Here is a 20,368-nt window from a genome sequence, read left to right as displayed (position 1 = left end):
CAGAATGGCTTCTCTCGGCGGCCGGAACCATCTACGCTTTTCCGCGGGGCGACTTGCCGCGCCGAGGGGCGCGCGTGGCCGAGGGGCTTGGATTCCTTGCCTGGAGGAGCATTACGTGACACAGCAAGGCTCCGCACATCCTAGTCGCCTGCGGGGGACGCAACGCTGCTCGCTCCGGCTAGTCACTGGCGTTGCCTGCCCTCTGCCGGCCTGCGGATGGTTCGGTCCGGCTGGGTCACGCGCTAAGGCTCAGTGCAAGGGCCTGCGGAACGGGCTAGCACTTGCCGAGGGGCAGAACAGTGGCGACAGCCCCAGGACAGTTGCGAGCGGGTTCCGGCCCAGCATCCGGGAGACGGCGGCAAGCGCCCCAGCTGGGTTGGTGTTGGGCCATAGGGCTGAATGGAAAGCGCGGATGGTAAACACCTGGGAGAGGGAGGTGGCAGGTTCCACCCCCCGTTTGGGGTAATTGCTTTAGTTTGACTGAATACTGTTGGGGACGTCGCCCTGCCAGTCAACCTCCGTTTTCTAGCAGGATGGCCGTCTGAGGACAGGGCAGGCAAGACACCTCATTTCTCTCCACTCTTAACAGGGTAACTCGTCCTCATGCGTTGGAAGAAATGGTTAGCCCTGGGATTAGCCAGTGGATCGCCGTTGAGGTCACAAGTGGCCCATAACAGTAGGGGGCCAGGAGGACCTACTGCAAGTATAGGGTGAATTTCCATTTCTCGGGGGTGGGGGTGGGGAAGCCTGGTACCACCCATGGTGTCCGGCAGAGAGAAAGACTACAGCTAGTGTATTGCTGGCAGTGCCGAGCTATCATAGTTGTCATTAAACAGTAGAGAGGACATGGCACGTGACAGTGTTTGCTCTGCTAGTGTCAAGTGACTGGGTGCTCTTTAAAGGAAGTCCTGCTGAAGTTGGCAGTAGTAGAGAGGGGAGTGGTTCTAAGTTGGAGATAAAGTTCCCTGCTGAGTTTCTTACCCACTCTATACTAGCTAGTGTAGTAGGGGGATCAGTGAGTTTCCTGTGGGAGACAGTTACAGCTCCTGCTGACTTCCGTGGAGATCCTTGTAACCCCTTGTTTGCCTACAAGGCACTCTTAGTGGCCTGGTGCTGTGAGAAGACAAGAAATAGAGATGAGGAAAAACTAGGGCACACCAGGGAAGGATGGTGTGGGTCTCGTTTGCCAGGCTTGTGGTTCAGACAGCGGGAGCAAATCTCGTACATGCACAGCCTGCCTCTCAAAGTATGACGCTGAGGAGACTGTCTTCAGCTCGAAAGGTTACTAGGAAAGGGTGGTTAGGCACACTCCCAGAAGCCGGCTCCTGTGGTAGAAGAATGTGGTAGACATTGGGATTGGGAGAGTAACAGAAGACCTAGGCTCCTTCCTCACCGGAATTCAGACGCCATATGCAATCCCGTCAGAGAAGCCTGTTGCCCAGTGCCCAGGAGGATTTCCAGAGGATAAGTGACAGTTGGTGTTACGGGCTGGGAAGGATTAGAAACTCAGGTAGTAGGTTTCTCGGTGGCTGCAGAATGGAGTGTCATGTAGGTTCCATTACAGTCTTCCAGGGGCTGCCTGGGCTGAGGAATGAGTAACCAGAAGATTCGAAACTCTTGTTGGACAAACCCCCTTTTTTTCTTTTTTAAAGATTTATTTATTTATTTATACACTGTAGCTGTCTTCAGTCAGCACCAGAAGAGGGCATCGGATCCCGTTACAGATGGTTGTGAGCCACCATGTGGTTGCTGGGAGGTGAACTCAGGACTTCTGGAAAAGCAGTCAGTGCTCCTAACCACTGAGCCATTTCTCAAGCCCACAATTTTTGTTTTTTGTTTGTTTGTTTGTTTTTTTGGTTTTTTGAGACAGGGTTTCTCTGTAGCTCTGGCTGTCCTAGAACTCACTTTGTTGAAGAGGCTGGCCTCGAACTCAGAAATCTGCCTATTTCTGCCTCCCAAGTGCTGGGATTAAAGGCGTGCGCCACCACACCCGGCACGATTTTTGTTTTTTAAGATCCAAAGCACAACAACAAATACAAATCTCCAGCTCCTCCTGACAGTCCCTGATTTGACTGTTAGCTGCTCCGACTCACGCTGCAAGAGCTTTAGCTCTCAGAATTTGGTCTGATTTTTTGTTTTCTTGTTTTCTCTTTCTCTAGACAACCTCAAGTCTTTGAATTCGAATAGTGCAGCTTGCTTACCTGACTCTTCCGGCGGGCCTCGTACATGTTCTGCTCTAGGCGGGATGGTGCAGTTGTGATGTGCTAAGCATAAGGTTGGTACTGACACTCCGTACTTGGGCCGTGCACGTGCATGCTTTGCTGAAGGGTGCTTATTTCTCCTCCTTGCATGCCCCTCTAAGAAGGACGTGGCCCCGTTTCCAGGATGCGTGCTTCTGCCCTGGGTCCTGACTCTCTTATTTCCCCAGCGTCTTTATTCTGTTATTGGTTGCTTCATATCCTCTTCCACACTGGGCTCTTTTTCTGTTTGAGACAGTGTCTCATGTTTCTTGTAGCCCAGGCTGGCCTGGGACATTCCATGTAGCTACAGCTGAGTGATTCTCCTGCTGGCATCTGGTGCATCCATTCCAGATGTGTGCCACCATGATCCTTAAACCATAGTAGTCCTCGACCTCGATGGAGTGATCCCTGAGTCCCTTCTGTGCCCTTCAATTCGTAGGCTCCGTTTTCATTGTGGTCCTGCCTGAGCCTCCTTGGTGACCTCCAGTTTCTGCAATTACAGTGGTCATCTCGATGAGCAAGTCATTTGGGGCCCTCCTTGTGTTGGGAACGTCAGTGGACAGAGAAGGGACTGTGTTTAACTAGACAAAGTCTCCACCGAGAGGGGCTTAGCAGTTGTAAAGGGAAAACAAGCAACATAAGTCCCAAGCCTAGGGCGAGTGACAGAGTGGGAGCTGGTTGGGTTGGGGGTGTTGGTCCGTGTGAGCTAGTTTGTAAGGACAGGCACATGGGGGCCGAGTGCTCAGAAAGAACGAGGTGGACAAAGGTCTGCGGCGTGTTCAGGATCTCCAGCAACTCTTTCTCATGCTGCAGTCGGAATCCCCGTGGGCAAGTGTATCCCCAAGTTCTGTGACTCCCGCCTTAGCAATTGTTTATAGCTGCTGCTGCTAATCCTATTCCAGGCTAGGAGGTCTGGTGCTTGGCGGCCTATCAGCTCAGGGAGTTGACTGCAGAAACACTAGAGATACAGCGGCCGACGGGAGTGCCATCTCAAAGGAGGCAGCTAGAGACCACCAAGGCACAGCTCCATCACCAGCTACTTGTGCAGTGCACAGCTCTGCCCTTGTCTGATGGGCCACATCTTGGCTGTATTTGTGCCTGGCCTTCTGGGGATGAGGACCTAAGAAGAAAGTGTCCACTTGCCTCTATTTAGAGCCTTAAATGGGTGCCATTGCCTTGAGTAGGATTCTCCGAAGGAGCCGGGGTTTTCTGTTGTTGTTTGTGTGTTTTATGGAAATGTCCTGGAACCCACACAGTTCCGATGAAGCCCTGCGTGAGGCTGTGGTCCTAAACTTAGCTCTAGTTAGACTAAATCTTGAGTTGTCCAATATGACTGTGGATCTGACGGGTGTGAAGAATACAGGGTCACTCTAATCCACCATTCTAGACCTTTCTCCTGCCAGCCAGTATGGTCTACCAGCGTCCGTGGGTCACATATACTGACAATGGCTGTCCTTGTCTCTGCCTTGGTTGCTGTGGTTTCCTCTGCTGTCAGAACCCCTAGGACATTCGGATCTTTAACGCCTTTTCTGGTTAGCTGTAAAGCAGGAAACAAATGCCTCTCGGCCACCCAACCCTGACACAGCTGCCCCCTCCCCACCTCCCCACTCCCCACCCACAGAAGGAGTGAGTTGCCTCCTGGCTGCCACCTCACTGCAAAGGCTCCAGGTTTTGCTGATTTTGCATCATTTTGTCAGGTGGAGAAGGGGAACTTCCCAGACACCACAGCCATTTCTGGTTCATCCCTGCTCCTTCCACGGGAGCACTGGTCCCCACTCTTTCTTCTCTCCTCTAGAAGTCACATGACTGCCAGTGAGTGACCTGCTTGCAGCTCTGCAGGTGGTCAGTTCTGGGTGGGATGTTTGGTCTTGGTTTTAGTCAGGGTCTTAGTCTGGCTAGCCCAGAACTTGCCTTGTAGACTATACTGGCCTCTGCCTCTGTGGCATGCTGGGATCACAGGTGTGCCACCATGTGCCTGGCTTCATTCTGTCAGATACAGCAGGTTGTTAGGCTTGCCTAACTCTCAAGGCTGAGTGACACCGGTTCTCACCTTACTAAAGCGCTCTGTGGTCCAGCAGGATGGCTTAGATGGCCCTTAAGTCACCTGCTCTGGATGGCCTTGTGATCTGTGGAAGCCACATGGTCCCTGCCTGAGGCCCTGGCTGCCCCACTCAGTTCCACATGAAGCTGAAAAATCTCTGCAGACACCCACCCCCCAGCATCCACCCCCACCCTGCCCCACCCCACCCCTCCCCATTCTTCATGATCCACATTCTCTCCTCCCTCCAGTTGGGTCTGCCTACTCATTTTGGAAACTCTGGTGCTGTTTGGCCTCCCCACCTGTCACTGTCACTCCCCAGTGCCCCATCATTCCTCAGTGGGCAGTGGGACTATCATCTGGCACCTGCTTCTGAACACAAGCCTTCAGAGCTTGCTTGCCTTCATTAGAACCCTGCAAGCCCTGCCATTTCTAAAACAAACAGGCCTGGCTGTGGCCAAAGAGTTCATGAGCTCAACTTCTGCCCTCTGGTCTGCCCATCTTTGAACCCACCCAGGCCCCGCCCACCTGCTTGGCTGTCAGAGCTCTGTTCCCATCAGCTCCACCAGAACCTGTGTGGCCAACCTCTCTCTGGGCCTACCTCCTCTCAGAGTCCCCTATATGTGCTGCAGGGCTGTGTTCCCAGTTTCCCCATGCAGAAAGGAGATGTTTATCCCCCCCCAACCCCCCGCCACCGACCCGACCCAAAACACTCCAGCACTCAAACCTTGCCTTGCAGGTGTGGGAGATAATGAAGGCTGACCCTCCTTGATGCCTGTCCCTCTGTCCATCTGTCCATCTGCCTCCCCCCCACACCTCCCTCCCCGTGCCTTTTCTGCCCTTGATGTAGCAACTGTTCCACAGCGGGTGCCCAGCAGTGCTGGCAGGAGGGGCTGTCCCTCTGCCAAGCCCATCAGCACTCCCTTGTGGCTGCAGTGGGTCAGAGCCCTTGGTGAGTCCATAGCCTGGATGGGGCAGGCCCACGGCTAAATCTCTTCCCTACAGGCCTCGGCCATTCTCCAGCACCATGAACGCCATAGTCGCCCTCTGCCACTTCTGCGAGCTCCATGGCCCCCGCACGCTCTTCTGCACGGAAGTTCTACACGCTCCCCTGCCCCAGGGGGCCGGAAGTGGGGACAGTCCTGACCAGGTTGAGCAGGCTGAGGAGGAGGAGGGTGGCATTCAGATGAGCAGCCGGGTCCGTGCCCACAGCCCAGCCGAGGGTGCCAGCAGTGAGTCCAGCAGCCCGGGGCCCAAGAAGTCGGACATGTGTGAGGCAAGTGTCCTTTGGGACCGTGAGCTGGCTTTAGTGTGAGAGGTGTGTTATAGTGGGGGCATGGGGCTCCCCCAAGGCCCTGAGGGAGTTTTTCTCATCACCCCAGCACGAGCCCTTCTAACCTGGTCAGTGCAGAGGCTGGTCTAGTCTACAGAGACTGTCAGGGATACACAGATATACAACCCCTGTCTTGAAAAAAGAAAAGAAACACACATACATACGCTTAAATGAAGTTGTACCAACTAAAGAGAATGCTTTCTCCAACAGTCATTGCAAAGAGGGATAACACAAGCTTCTTTCTTCCTTCCTTTCTTTCTTTCTCTCTCTCTCTCTCTCTCTCTCTCTTTCTTTCTTTCTTTCTTTCTTTCTTTCTTGTTGGTTTTGTTTTTTTCAAGACCAGGGTTTTCTGTGTAGCCTACGCTGTCCTGGGCCTTTACTCTGTAGACCAGGCTGGCCTCAAACTCCTAGAGATTCCTCTGCCTCTGCCTTCCTAGTGCTGAGATTAAAGGTGTGCGCCATCACCACTGCCCAGCAGTGATTTTTAAAAAACATTTGAAAGGGATTGTGTTTTCTGTAGATGTGCTGCCTGCTTCTGCCTAAGAGATTTTTTATCCTTTGTGCACAGGGCTGCCGGTCACTTGCCGTAGGGCACCCAGGCTATATCAGTCATGATAAAGAGACCTCTATTAAGTACGTCAGTCACCAGCACCCCAACCACCCGCAGCTCTTCAGCATCGTCCGCCAGGCCTGTGTCCGGAGCCTGAGCTGTGAGGTGAGGCCGATGGCAGACTGTGGGGAACACGTGGGGATGTGGGTTCGTTACTGTTTATAGACGGCCAGGGGCTCGCATGTCAGTGCTATGCGAGCATGGCTGCAGCTGTTAGAACTTGAAGAGTAAGTCCCTGTGGACTCCAGCTGTCTAAATAGGTGTTAGCATTTCACTTTGAACAACAGACTAAGGTTTTTAAAGTCCATTCTTGACGAACATGTCTCTGAGATACCACATTTCCGAGGCTGTGCAGCTTCCTGCGTGTAGTATCTGTCACCTTTACATTGTATCAGCGTCCACATCCGCAGAAGGCTTCGGGCTGCAGAGTTGGTTCAGTGGTTAACAGCACTGGCTGCTCTTGAGAGGACCCGAGTTCAATCCCAGCAACCACATGTTGGCTCAAAACTGTCTATAACTCCAGCCCAGGGGATCTGACACCTTCTTCTGGCCCCCCATGGCCACTGCACACATGTGTGCCACAGACATATATACTAGCAAACACTCATAAGCAGAGACTAAAAATAAGGGTTTAAAAACAAACAAACAAACAAACAAAGAATGATTTGCTCCTGAACTCCTGCTGTGGGGCCCTAGTGTCAGCTCTTAGGTTTGACCTGTCACACGGGCATATATGGCCCTAGTGTCAGCTCTTAGGTTTGACCTGTCACACAGGCATATATGGCCCTAGTGTCAGCTCTTAGGTTTGACCTGTCACACAGGCATATATGGCCCTAGTGTCAGCTCTTAGGTTTGACCTGTCACACAGGCATATATGGCCCTAGTGTCAGCTCTTAGGTTTGGCCCAGCTTCTGTGCTTCACTGCCCCGGTCCTCACCTTGAAGGATCCCAGGCCCTCTTGTTGCTTGTTCTCAGTGTTGCTCTATACCTCTATCTCCTGCTGTATGCTCAGCAGCAGCCCAAGGACTCTCTAAAACCAGGGTGTGCTAGGGGCTGGAGAGGGCTCAGCGACTAAGATTGTGTGCTACTGTCACGGGAGAGCTCAATATAGTTCTCCTATGAGAGCTACACTGGGTAGCTCCCAACCTCCTGTGACTCCAATTCCAGGGGATCCAACCCCGCTGGCCTCTGTAAGCACCCGCACTCGTGTGTACCGTCACCCCTCCTCCTGACCCCGCACACCACATTCCCGTAATTTAAAAGAGTGTGCTGCTTTACTCCACGGGCCCAGTAGTCGCCATCACGTCGGCTGGGTCTGCAGTCTATCCAGCAAAAGCAAGCTGGAACATTTGGTCCAGCTCAGTGATAAGACACTGGCCTGCTCGGTCCAGCCAGGCCCTGAGTCCTCTAACCCTAGCACAACCAAAACCAGGAAAAAGGGGCCCAAGAGGCTTGAAGTTTTAAAACTTTCCTTTCCCTAAAGTCACTGTGGCTCCCTCCAAGGTATGCCCTGGTCGTGAAGGCCCCATCTTCTTTGGTGATGAGCAGCACGGCTTTGTGTTCAGCCACACCTTCTTCATCAAAGACAGCCTGGCCAGAGGCTTCCAGCGCTGGTACAGCATCATCGCCATCATGATGGATCGGATCTACCTCATCAACTCCTGGCCCTTCCTGCTGGGGAGGATCCGCGGCATCATCAGTGAGCTCCAGGCCAAGGCCTTCAAGGTGATGCTCAGAGTGGGAGGGGTGGGGGTGGAGCTCTGGCCTGTGGGCATGGATGGCACGCGCCCAGCAGCTGTCCTCTTGGCTCTGCCTCTGCTGTGGGCCCAGGTTGTAGTCTCGGCCTCAGTGTTGTGGTAGGGATGGGTGAACCTGCCAGCCAACCTGTGACTCCTGGTTTCAGCTCACCCACTACTCTGGTGCTCATTCAGCCTGTTGCCTTGGATTTTTGTTCTTTTGGTTTGGTTTGGGTTTTTTGTTTTTCTTCTTTTTTTTTCTGTTGTTTTTTGGGTTTTTGTTTTGTTTTGTTTTTGAGACAGGGTTCCCCTGTGTAGCCCTGGCTGGCCTGAAACTCACTCTGTAGACCAGGCTGGCCTTGCATTCAGAGACCTGCCTGCCTCTGCCTCCCGAGTTAAAGGCGAGCACTACCACCCAGCCACCCAGTTGCCCTAATTGCCGTTCAACCTCTGCCTTCTTTCCTGATGTCTTCAGGACCCAGACCGTCTGTTAGTCTTGTCTAGACCCCCACCTAGGGCGCCCCTCCAGCTGCAGCAGGGCATGCAGGCAGGCCTGGGCATGCTTGGGTCATAGACCCTTAGTTTCAGTGGCCCACTCGTTCCTTGTCCATGCTGTGATAGGTGAGGCAGCCGGACTGCATTAGAGTGTGACTGGAAAGCATAGGAACCGCTGAGGAGCAGTTAGTCACGTGTCCATCACCTGCAAGGGGGTGAACACCCACTGGGAGTCCAAGGAGCCAAGTGGGGCGAGGGGGAAATACACGGAACCCTCTGGATCAGCAGAACCATTCTGTGAGGCATTGCTAGACTGCTGCCAAGAGAGCAGAGCGGGAGAATCTTGGAAGGTGGGGTGGCAGTAAGGCTCGGTGGGAGCCATCCCTGAAGAGGCCCTCTTCTCCACCCTTTGTATTCAGGTGTTTGAGGCAGAGCAGTTTGGATGTCCACAGCGTGCCCAGAGGATGAACACTGCCTTCACGCCCTTCCTGCACCAGAGGAACGGCAACGCTGCCCGCTCTCTGACCTCCTTGACCAGTGATGACAACTTGTGGGCGTGTCTGCACACTTCCTTTGCCTGGTAATGAATTCTAGGTCTTGACACCTGTGAGCCATTAGAACAACCCAAAGTCACCCATCTGCCTCCCAGTGGGGCGGGCCTGAGTGCCTCTGTAGGTCTGCTCCAACGCAGAGAGTTCTCTTGTCTGTCTCCTCACCGGATGGAGACACTTCGAGGTAGAGCTCAGTTCGCACTGACACAAAGACCATTTCTGTGTGAAGACCATCAAGTCTCCTCTCTGAAGATGGCAGCAGGCCTCTCCCGAGCCGGTAGCTGGTGCTTTGGGCTCAGGTCTGGGAGGTTTTGCTGGGGGGCAGCCGTCAGCTGGTGTCTGGAGTGAAGGTCTGGTGTGCGGGTGCGCTATGAACAAGGAGCTCCTGTTCCTCTGACTGATGGGTCTTAGGAAATAGAACCTGCAGCGCCTCAGCCCCGAACCTGCAGCGCCTCAGCCCCTAGTGTAGCAGGGATGTATTGCACCTTCTAGAGTTTGCTGTTGCCTATGAACCACATTTGTCAGCTGATGAGCATCTAGGCTGGGTCCGTTCCTTGGCCATTGGGAATAGAGCTGCAGTAAATGGGTATTTAAGGATCTCTGCTGTGGTGCCTTGGAGTCCTTCAGGAAATGCCCGGGAATGGTGTAGTGGGTATGGATTTGGAGGAACCTCCCCACTGGTTTCCAAGGTGGCTGTACCAGCTGACGTGCTCCCCCCTGCCCCCCAACAGTACATACGTCCCTGTTTACTTTGTCCTCGCCAGCACCTGTTGTTCTTGGTTTTCAATTTATTATACTTTATGTGTATGAGTGCTTTGCCTATATGTATGTATGTGTCCTACCTGTGTGCCTAGTGCCTGTAGTGCCTGTAGTGCCTGTGGAAGTTTAAACAAAAGACAGGAAGAAGAGTTGGATCCTAGTTCCAGGACAGCCAGGGCTGCACAGAAAAACCCTGTCTCGGAAAAACAAAACAACAACAACCAAAAAAGAGTTGGATCCTATGGGACTACAGATGGTTGTGAACCCTCAAGTGGGTGCCGGGAACTGAGCCTGCATCCTCTGTAAGAGCATCCAGTGCTCCTAACTGCTGAGCTGTCTCTGTAGCCACGGCCCTTGGCTTTCCTGGTGATAGGCATTCTAACTGATGTGAAATGAAATGTCAAGGTAGTTTAAATTTGTGTTTCCCTGATAGTTAAGCACATTGAATAATTTTTCACATTCTCATTGGCCATTTGTAATTTCTTCCTCTGACAATGGTCTCGGGTGCCTTTGGTTGTGTTTTTACACCTGTTATGTAGACATGGGGACATTACCTCACGGAGCAGAACTAAAGTGTTGTCTGGAGTGCTACTTAGTCAGGATTCCCTTTTGTCTCAAAGGTGACTTCTGAATTGGGATTAAAACCAACAGTTCCTTCAAACTTGCCATACTCCATTTTTCTCATCCCCTGTAGTGGAAGACCAAACTCCTGTCTCACAGAATGCTTCCTCAGTGCTGGATGCTGGGGTGTTGGGGGGTGGTCTTTCTGTGAGCTGGGGGTTGAGCCAAGCGAGGGCTTACTAAAGCCCCAGGTTCAGCTTTCCCATTGGCAGGACACCCCATGACCGGCATTGTATTCTTCTCCAGGCTCCTGAAGGCATGCGGTAGCAGGCTGACAGAAAAGCTCTTAGAGGGCGCTCCCACAGAGGACACCCTGGTCCAGATGGAGAAGCTTGCTGGTAAGTCTGTTTATCTCTGCTGGGCCGACTGTGGTGGCAGCAGTGGCCCTGGCTTGTGGCTGCCACAGTGAGTGAAGCTGGTCCAAGGGAGTCTGGATGTGAATGAGCATGATGGGCCTTGGTGACAAGGAAAGTGCTCCCGTGCTCTTGGTGACATTGCTGGTTCCAACACCTCTTCCTTGATTGTGCCTGTTCCCAAGTAGATTTGGGGATCCCCAGAGACCCAGAGTTTCCTCTAGGTACCTCAGCTGGTCTCCTCAGCAATTATGTTTTGCTTCTGTAACCTTGAAGAGAAGCCTTGTGAAACTTGTTAGTTTCAGGAACTTCCTGAGATTTGTATCTCATGAGCCTCTCTTTGGAGGGAATGTTTTAGTTCCGAGGGAATCACTGTGCAACCCCATCCCTACATCCATGATTTAATCTCTGCACATTTCCTTTGCCTTGGGTTTAGACTCCTGTGCTAGGACTTCCTAGATGATCCCAATGCAGGATTGCAGCCCTCTGATCTGACTCGGCTGCCATCTCGACTGTTTGAGTTCAGAGTTCTGGAGTTCACCAGCCTGTCCCATTCGCCCTTTTCCTCTCCCCCAGAAGCTGACAGGTGGAAAAGCAACAGTCACTTACAGTACACGGTGCACAGTTTGTTACTAACAGTGCTGCCGGCTCCTCCACTGTAAGCAGATGGAGTTCTTTCTAGGTTGTCACTAGGTGTCACTCCTATTATAAGGTTCCACCATGAGGACTAATGGAAAGAAAACATTTGTGTCTTGTCTGGGTAGAGGGAGCTGGGGTGAAATGGTGTGTGGAGCCCAGACTGGCCCCTGGCCGAGCAGTGCTGATAAGGTCACGCTGTCTGTCTGCTCTGCTGAGCTTTCCAGCAGTTGAGCAGAGCCAGCATCTTTCAGGAAGAGCTTCTAAGATGTCTCTTCTACCCAAGTCTTCCTCCCCTCACCCCAGGTGCCTAGTCAGTAGCATATAGTTATTGGACCTCTCTGGGATACGATAGGCGTTGGTACAGCCATAGGTACCCTGAGGCAGAAGTGGCCCAGAACCAAACTGTAGCGTCGAAGGGGCCGCTCACTCCATACCTGCCCTGTCTGTCCTGTAGACTTGGAGGAAGAATCAGAAAGTTGGGACAATTCTGAGGCTGAGGAGGAGGAGAAAGCTCCTGTTACACCAGAGGGTGCTGAAGGGCGAGAGCTGACCAGTTGCCCAACAGAGTCATCCTTTCTCTCAGCCTGTGGGAGCTGGCAGCCCCCAAAGCTTACCGGCTTCAAGTCTCTTCGACACATGAGACAGGTAAGCAAAGGGGGCGGTGGTCCAGGCCACTCTGCCGGGTACCAGTCCTCAGGGTCTGAGCTTTTTCCACGTCCGTGGGCAGGGGAGACACTGGGAACATCTGAGGGTCTGGGTGTATGACTGGGGGCTCAGAGGACATCAGCCTGTCTTAGTAGGATCAGCATTCTTGTGTGTTTGTATGCATTCACGTGTGCGTGTTTGTGTATGCGCATGTGTAGAGACAGACCAGAGTGTCATTCTGGGTGCTGTTGATATTGTGCTTTGAGACGGTGTCCCTCACTGGCCTGGGACTTGTCCAGAATGCTATTTGGCCGGCTTGTGTGCCCCAGGGATCTGCCTCCCAAGCCCTCTCAGCTGTGGGATAACAAGCACATGCCACCGTGCTTTGCCTGCCACCTTAACCTTGAGTCCTGGAGTATAAGCTCAAGTCCCCCATACTTTGAAGGTAAGTGTCTGTCCAGCCCAGCATCTGTTTGTAAGGTTTCCTGAGGTCCTCTAACCTTGCCAGCTTGGAACCTCCTGAAGGTGTCAAAAAAGCACTATTAGCTGTTTGTGTGCAGGGCTAGACCTTAAAGTAATGGTCAATCCTAGAATAAATCGGGCGTATATACACATGCCTCCTGCAAATGGAAATAGTCTTACGAGATTGAACATGGTTTGCTGGGTCAGATGAGAAGCGAGGGTCACTCCAGGTGAAGGCACACTGTCCCCTCTTCACACCGCTGTCTCTCTTTGGGATAGGGTCTCATGAGGTCACTATCTTAGGCAGGCTCTGAAGTCCGTAGCTTACCAAGTGTTGGGATTACAGGCACGTGCAAGCATGCTGGCTTAATTTTTTAACTATATTTCTTTTTATTTTAAATCTAGAATTTTAAAATTTTATTTACCGTTACTACTATGTGTGGAGGTACATACATGTGTGCCAGAGGCCAATTTTTGTAGCATCTCTCCTTCCTGCTTTATGTGGGCTCTGACTGGACACCTGTCTCACATGGAAAATCCCTCTCCCAACCTGTTGAGCCATCTCTCTCACCTTCTTTATTTTATTTATTTTAATGAGTATTAATTTGACCAGCCAAGAATTATTTCTGTTTTGGAGACTCGAGAGTCTAGTGAGATGACCCCCAGGGTAAGGGTGTTGGCAACCATAAAGACCTAAGTTCGATCCCCAGGCACGTGGATTGAGCCCTAGAGTTCAGCTTGGGAGACATTTGTTCTCCAGTGCTGAGCTGTACTGGCTTCGCCAATTCTTCTGAGGTTAACAGTAGCAGGGATTGCGATTCCTGCTACAGATGGGGGTACTCAGCATTGTGTTTTGTAAAGTGTGCATGTTGTAGCCTCGGTTTTGTTAGTTTCGTTCTGTTTCAGCCTCATGTTTGACCTCAAGAAGCAACAGGCTAGCTCCTGACTGTCAGTGTTGCAGGAATTACTGACGGGGGGTGGTACTGGGAGCGGGGTGGGGGGGAGGTGGGGGTAGGAGGGAGGCTATCCTGTCACGGCCTCAGCATCTGAGGAACTGTTGATAAAGAAGGTCACCTCAGCTGGCTTGGGCAAGTGCCAGGATGTGGGTGCATCCTGGTGCTGGAGGCAGAGCCCTCGTCTTCCGGGTGCCCGGGTGCCAGTGTGAGGAGCTAGACGTTCAGGTCCAAGTATTCCAGCATGACAGCCTGTTAGAGAGGCCGAGGGCTGCCAGAGTTAGACACCAAGCTCAAAATCACAGAGACCCGCCTGCCTCTGCCTCCCTGGTGCTGGAATTAAAGGTGTGCGCCGCCACTGCCCACCTGGCTTGCTTCATACTTTTCATAGTGTAGGGAAGGTTTGTTAAGAATGTAATACCAGCCGGGCATGGTAGGGCATGCCTTTAATCCCAGCACTCAGGAGGTAGAGGCAGGCGGATTTCTGAGTTCGAGGCCAGCCTGGTCTACAAAGTGAGTTCCAGGACAGTCAGGGCTATACAGAGAAACCCTATCTCGAAAACAAACAAACAAAAAGAATGTAATACCTTTGAACCTGGTGACGACTTCTGTCCCCTGTCAGCCTCTAGCAGGTCACCAGTATCCCTAGAAGGAGAATTAACGTTCCCTTTGCTGACTGTGGTCTTCTTTATTGTAGAGATTGTAGTCGCTGACTGTGTGAGGCTAGATGAACTCCTACAATATACCTAAAGAGCTACGTGCTTGCTGTGTTCCAGGTCTTGGGTGCTCCATCCTTCCGTATGTTGGCTTGGCATGTCCTCATGGGGAATCAGGTGATCTGGAAAAGCAGAGATGTGAACCTGGTCCATTCAGCGTTTGAAGTCCTCCGGGTGAGAACCTTCCCCTGTGTGCGCGTGTTTGACTTGGGGCAGACTCTCAGGGGCATCACCGGGCAGAACCTCAGAAACTGGTTTTCTTTGCCTGGTGAACATGGCAGGCATTGACACTCATGGAAGGAGCCTGTATCATCACCATTGACAGCTACACTGTCTCCCCTTCCTCAGTCTGAAACTCTTCTGGGAAGTTATCTGGGCAAGCTCTGGCACTGGCTGATGCTCCGTGGCTGTTCTCAAGTTGGGTCGTGGTGTGGGAGCTTCTCATGGCGCGTGCGCTGGCCGCCGGAACCCACAAGTGCCTCTCTGTGCAGTGAGGGAAGGGGCAGCGCATGTCAGCAGCATTGATCTGTGACTGCCCCCCCAGGACCAGAATTGGGGTCATCTGGGGCTGGGAGACAATGGACACACTGAGGAGGGAGGCTGTGTGAGCTGCAGAGGGTGCATTTGTGCTGGATTCTGAGCCGCCGTGTTGTCCACAGACCATGCTGCCTGTGGGCTGTGTCCGCATCATCCCTTACAGCAGCCAGTATGAGGAGGCCTATCGCTGCAACTTCCTGGGGCTCAGCCCTCCCGTGCCTATCCCTGCCCATGTTCTGGCCTCAGGTAAGTGTGTGAGACACATGCTGCCTGCTGCTCTGAAAGGCTCCCGAATCCAGCCCAGGGGTGCACCCGGATCCAAATCACAGACTTTAGGGCGAAGCAGTACTCTGCAGCGCCAGCGAGGACGGCCTGGGCTTGCCCGGCGCCCCTGGAGCTGTGCCTTCTGTTTGCAGTAGGACTGGTCTGTGCCGTGGTGTTTGGCTGTTAAGTTCCCGTACTGTGTGTCTGTGTGGCCTGAGCCCTCCAGGCAGTTTCCATCTCTGGCAGAGGGTCTCAGTCTCCCTGATGCTCTGACCCTTTAATTCCGTTCCTCATGTTGTGGTGACCCCCCAACCATCAAATTACTTTTGTTGCTACTTCACAACTGTAATTTTGCTACTTGTTAGGAATTGTAATATAAGTATTTGTGTTTTCCAGTGGTCTCAGGAGACTCCTGTGAAAAAGGGTAGTTCAACCCCAGGGGGGGTCACAACCCCTAGGATGAGAACCACTGATCTACAGGCTCAAGCAGTAGTGAGACCATTTACAGAGGACTGCTTAGGAAAACTTATGTCATTTATGTTCTAGTTTAACTTAGGCAAGAGTTCCCCTGTAATGCAGTTAATGAATCAACTGCAGAAGGCATTATGCCCCTTTGCCCACATGAGCCTGTCCCTGATGTTTAAGCCGGGGTTTGGGGAGCGGTTTGCAGTGCAGTCAAGGGTCACTTTACAAGCTAGCATGTGTTTTGTTGCCACAGAGTTCGTAGTTGTCGTGGAGGTCCACACGGCCACTCGCTCAAACCTCCACCCTGCTGGGTGCGAGGATGACCAGTCCCTCAGCAAGTATGAGTTTGTGGTGACCAGTGGTAGCCCTGTGGCTGCAGACAGAGGTGGGTGCTGCTGCTGTCCCCATTCATCAGGGCGGGGAAGGTCACCAAGGCCTCTGCCTTATCCAGTGTTTGTATCCTCAGTTGGGCCCACTATCCTGAATAAGATTGAAGCAGCTCTGACCAACCAGAACCTGTCTGTGGATGTGGTGGACCAATGTCTCATCTGCCTCAAGGAGGAATGGATGAAGTAAGCCCCAGCCTTGCTCTGACAGCTTCTCCAGCTGTGGGCGGGGGAGGGAGGGAGGGAGGGGGTTGAGGGTGGGGATGCCAAGGGGTAGAGCAGCTCTCTGTGGCTTTCATGCCCCAAAGCAGAATGTACGTGTTAAAAGAGGCCAGGCATCAGGTGGTAGGGCTCACGCCTTTAATCTCAGGACTCAGGAGGCAGAAGCAGGTGGATATCTGAGTTCAAGGCCAGCCTGGTCTACAAAGAAAGAGAGAGTTCCAGGACTGCACAGAGAAACCCTGTCTGTAAAAAAAATAAAACAAAAAGAGAGCCCAGGCTATTGCCTGTGGGAGCCCATGAGAGTGGAGTTAAGATAGGGGTCAGACACCAACCCTGCTCCTTAGGAGTTTGCTGTTGTGGGAAGTGACCCAGTGTCTCCTGCCCTGGGCCCTGTGTCCTGGTGGGAAGTGACCCAGTGTCGCCTGCTCTGGGCCCTGTGTCCTGGTGGGAAGTGACCCAGTGTTGCCTGCCCTGGGCCCTGTGTCCTGGGAAGGGTTGCAGCTGCTGAGATTTGATGATGATGTGTGAAAGAGATGCTGAACGAGTGCCAATTCTTTATTCTTTGATTCCCTTTTGGTTTTGGAGGGGTGGAGGGTGCTAGGTGGCCGACCTGGGCATATGCTCAGTCGCGTGCAGCCAGGCAGCCGCCCTTACAGCTTTCTACAGGAAACTCACTTGTTGCCTCATGCCCTGACGCTTAGTAATCCTTTATTAAATTAATCGCACTAGTTGAACATTTTCCTGGTTTCAAATAATGTAGTGAAAAACTCAGGAGCAGTCTTCATAAACTTCTCTCTTCTTTTTTTGTTTTTTTTTTTTTTCAAGACAGGGTTTCTCTGTATAGTCCTGGCTGTCCTGGAACTCACTTTGTAGACCAGGCTGGCCTCGAACTCAGAAATCTGCCTGTCTCTGCCTCCCAAGTGCTGGGATGAAAAGGCGTGCGCCGCCACCACCGCCCGGCCTCTCTCTTCTTTTTCAAGAGGGATTTCCCTCCCTGTCTGAGCCAGGCAGGCTTTGAACTTCCCTGCATTCAAGGAATCCTCCTGCTTCGGCCTCCCGAGTAGCTGAGACTACTACAGCACTCATTTCCTTTTGCTACAGTGGTCTGGCCTTCCTCGGGATGAGCCCCTAAGCCTGGCCTGCTGCAGCTCCAGTGGGGCCTGCAGAGCTCTCCTTGGGCCGCATGAGGAGAGCTTGACTGGACTGTGGGCCTGAGTGTTTGTCTTTGTTTTCCACAGCAAAGTGAAAGTCCTGTTTAAATTCACCAAGGTAGACAGTCGCCCCAAGGAGGACACACAGAAGCTCCTAAGCGTCCTAGGCGCATCAGAGGAGGACAACGTCAAACTGCTGAAGTTCTGGATGACGGGACTGAGCAAAACCTACAAGTCCCATCTCATGTCCACCGTCCGAAGCCCCACAGCTACAGAGTCACGGAGCTGACTCCGAGAACTCCTTCTGGAAGGTGGTGTACAGACCAGCTCTGTGGGAAAAACTGCCCTTGGGTTTCTGACTTCTGGGGTGAGGCCCTGTTTATGGCCTAGGGTTCACCCTCCTTGTAAGACTCTATCAGCCCATGTTGAAATGTAGGGGACACAGAGACAGTGGTCCCTTTGCATCAAACTGCGCTGTCAGGACCTGGCGAGATGTGTTCTGTGCCCCGTGAGGACAAAGGCTGGGAACTGAGAGGAGTCCATCAGTCTGCCTCTGAGGTTTTGTTGTTGGAGCGTGTCCTCATGGGGTTAGGACAACGCCTTCCCACCATGGAAGACAGCAAGCATCGTGGATCATTTGTCTTTCGGTTGGTGACTTCTCAGGTCACGTGCACAGCCGTGGCCTCTGCACATCTTGCCGGCCTGTGGATACATCAAAACCATGGCTGTTTTGTTTGCTTTTGTTTTTTTTTAATTTTGGTTTTTGAGTCAGGGTCTTATTCTGTATCCTATCCCAGTTTAGAACTCATGGTGTGGCCTCTGCTACTTCCAGACTTGTAGCAATCCTCCTGCCTCAGCCTCCCAAGTGCTGGGATTACCGAACTGAGCCATCAGAACATTACATTGCTTTCTTCTCTGTTGCTGCCGTAGCGCTAACCAGCCACTGTAGACTATGACGGTGTTACGACAGATCGCCTCTCACCATTGCAGTTTAATAAGGACGTAGCTTGGAAAGATTTCCTGAAAGCTTTCCCAATTTGTTTTTATAATATTCTTGGTGTTTGTTTATATTTAACATGAAGACTGTGTATCTCAGTCTCTGTACAGTTGCAAGAATGTTGAAACACAATAAATCTGTATTTTTGTAAACTGCCGACTACATGTTTTTATGTTAAATACTGTGGTGGTTTGTATGTGCTCTGCCCAGGGAGTGGCACTATTAGGAGGTGCAGCCCTGTTGGAGTAGGTGTGTCACTGTGGGTGTGGCTTTAAGACCCTCCTCTTAGCTGCCTGGAAGTCAGTATCCTACTAGCAGCCTTCAGATGAAGATGGAGAACTCTTAGCTCCTCCTGCTCCATGCCTGCCTGGAAGCTGCCATGTTCCCACCTTGATGATAATGGACTGAAACTATAAGACAGCCCCAATTAAATGTTGTCCTTATGAGAATTGCCTTGGTCATGGTGTCTGTTCATATCAATAAAACTGCTAACCAAAACAGAGGTTGGTACCAGGGACTGGGTTACTGCTGTGATAGGCCTGGTCTTGCTCTTGTTTGAAAGAACGTGAATTTTGAGACTGGATTTGGAAAGCCATGGAATGCTTTAAGTGGGACTTAGTGGGCCAGCCTAGTAGGAAATGGAAGGCAGTGGTGCTGAGGTCACTTGAACTGTGTAGGCCTGCTGGCCCAAGAGGTTTCAGTAGAGAAGAACTTTAATATGTGGATGAAAGACTGTTTCTGTATTGTTTTGGTAAAGAACTTGGCTGCTTTTGTCTGAAAGACTGCCTAAGGTAAAGAGATTTATATTAATTACATCTACAAAGGAAGTCTTAAAAAAGCCCAACAGAGACTTTGTTCTCAGGTTAAGTCTGATGAAGAGCATTTTGAACAAATGTAGCAAGTTGAGGAAGGAAAAATACAAAATATATGGTTTGAGTATTAAAGGGACACCAGGAAGTGCAATGGAGCTGAATCCTGTGTTCAAGGACATTAAATTAAGGGAATAGTGTGACATTGGGGCAAAATTCCACCCAGGTAAATTTAGGTCCAGGCATGGTGGTACAAGCCTTTAATTCCAGAAGGCAAGGACAAGCAGATCTCTGAATTAAAGGCCAGTGTAAAACACACCAAGTTCTAGGTAAAGAAAAACTTGAATCCAGGCTTGGTGGACCATGCCTTTTAATCTCAGGGTTTAGGAGTCAGGGATGAAGATTTCTGTGTTCAAAGTCAGTCTATGGAGCAAGTTCTAGGACAGCCAAGCTTAGGCAGTGAAGGAGTTGGAAAAAAGTTGGTGATAATGTAACAGAACAAGGGGGCAATGTTCCAGCCCTAGCAAGTAGCAGAAATCAGCAGCTTTGGACACGTGGCTCTGGCTTTAGAGTCCAGAATAGATGGGACTACTGGGACAATTGATGCTAGTTAGCTAAGGCTAAGGAATTAATGGTGACAAAGAAGAGACCAGCACCACTGAGGTGAAATCTTTCTGGGAAGTGTTTTCTGAGAGCACAAAGAAGCTGTGTTCCAGAGATAGTCAAATTTGTACCTCTTGCTGCAGTTGTACTTGATAATGTGTAAGAGTCACCCAGGTAGTACTGGTTTTGAAGGCATGAAGGGGTCATGCAGAGCAGCTGAGGCTCGGCACTGTGAGAGGCCATGGAAGGCCATTGGTGAAGGTGAAGCCTCAGTTGCAGTTGATGGCCCAGGACTGAAGCGGGTATGCAAAGGAGCTGAGGCTTGGCACCATGAAGAGAGTCTATGAGAGGCTATTGGTGAAGCCTAGTTGCAGCAGAATACCCCAGTGTGTTGGAGATGCCAGTACCATGGCATGATCACCAAGAACAGCAGCAGTAGTCGAGTGGATCAACCTGAGCTTAGGGCAGAGCTGGAAAAGTGACGCCAGCCTTCTGGAGAAGCCAGAAGATCATGGGTGGATCCCAGACATTGAAACAAGAAGCTGTAACATTGAAGTTGCCTTGGAGACTCAAAGATGTTTGAGGTGCCAGAGCCATGGGCTATCTGCTGAGAAGAGCTGCTAACAGGGAGTAGAACCAGCCCAGGAGACAGAAGTTTGTTGCAGTCAACAAAGATGAAAAAGGAACTGGAGATCTGAAGACCACCTTGACATCAGACATGGAGATGCAGAGTTTGGAGTTTGCCCAGCTGGTTTCCTGTCTTGCTTTGGGGATTACAGTTAA

General features: G+C 51.6%; 1 protein-coding gene across 7 annotated transcripts; it reads left to right on the top strand.

Moving 5' to 3' along the window:
* Nucleotides 1-35: 35 nt before the first annotated feature.
* Nucleotides 36-18,667, top strand: Flcn (folliculin). 7 transcript variants are annotated; one of them, XM_011248905.3, is made up of 14 exons: nt 252-415; nt 590-710; nt 2,160-2,275; nt 5,284-5,554; nt 6,180-6,326; nt 7,725-7,946; nt 8,872-9,032; nt 10,630-10,721; nt 11,830-12,020; nt 14,212-14,325; nt 14,811-14,934; nt 15,671-15,802; nt 15,884-15,989; nt 17,264-18,325. In XM_011248905.3, the coding sequence occupies exons 4-14, from the start codon at nt 5,306-5,308 to the stop codon at nt 17,463-17,465; spliced, it is 1,740 nt and encodes a 579-aa protein (XP_011247207.1). In that variant the 5' UTR covers nt 252-415; nt 590-710; nt 2,160-2,275; nt 5,284-5,305; the 3' UTR covers nt 17,466-18,325. The 7 variants fall into 7 exon arrangements, 4 of the variants coding, with proteins under 4 accessions (NP_001258285.1, NP_666130.1, XP_011247207.1 ...); XR_003949382.1 differs by having other exon boundaries at nt 267-415; nt 14,500-14,934; NR_073164.1 differs by lacking the exon at nt 590-710 and having other exon boundaries at nt 36-375; nt 14,500-14,934; nt 17,264-18,667.
* Nucleotides 18,668-20,368: the final 1,701 nt, after the last annotated feature.

This window comes from Mus musculus, chromosome 11 (genome assembly GCF_000001635.26).
Source record: "Mus musculus strain C57BL/6J chromosome 11, GRCm38.p6 C57BL/6J".
In the NCBI taxonomy this organism is placed as follows: domain Eukaryota; kingdom Metazoa; phylum Chordata; class Mammalia; order Rodentia; family Muridae; genus Mus; species Mus musculus.
The sequence above is the reverse complement of the archived record's forward strand: the minus strand, read 5'-3'. Positions and strand labels throughout refer to the sequence as shown.

Bases quoted from the DNA above. Each gene is read 5' to 3' on its own strand.
- Flcn (NM_001271356.1), top strand. From the start codon at position 5,306: ATGAACGCCATAGTCGCCCTCTGCCACTTCTGCGAGCTCCATGGCCCC. The intron at 10,722-11,829 runs GTAAGTCTGTTT...TCTGTCCTGTAG, and splicing joins CCAGATGGAGAAGCTTGCTG to ACTTGGAGGAAGAATCAGAA. The intron at 12,021-14,211 runs GTAAGCAAAGGG...GCTGTGTTCCAG, and splicing joins CTCTTCGACACATGAGACAG to GTCTTGGGTGCTCCATCCTT.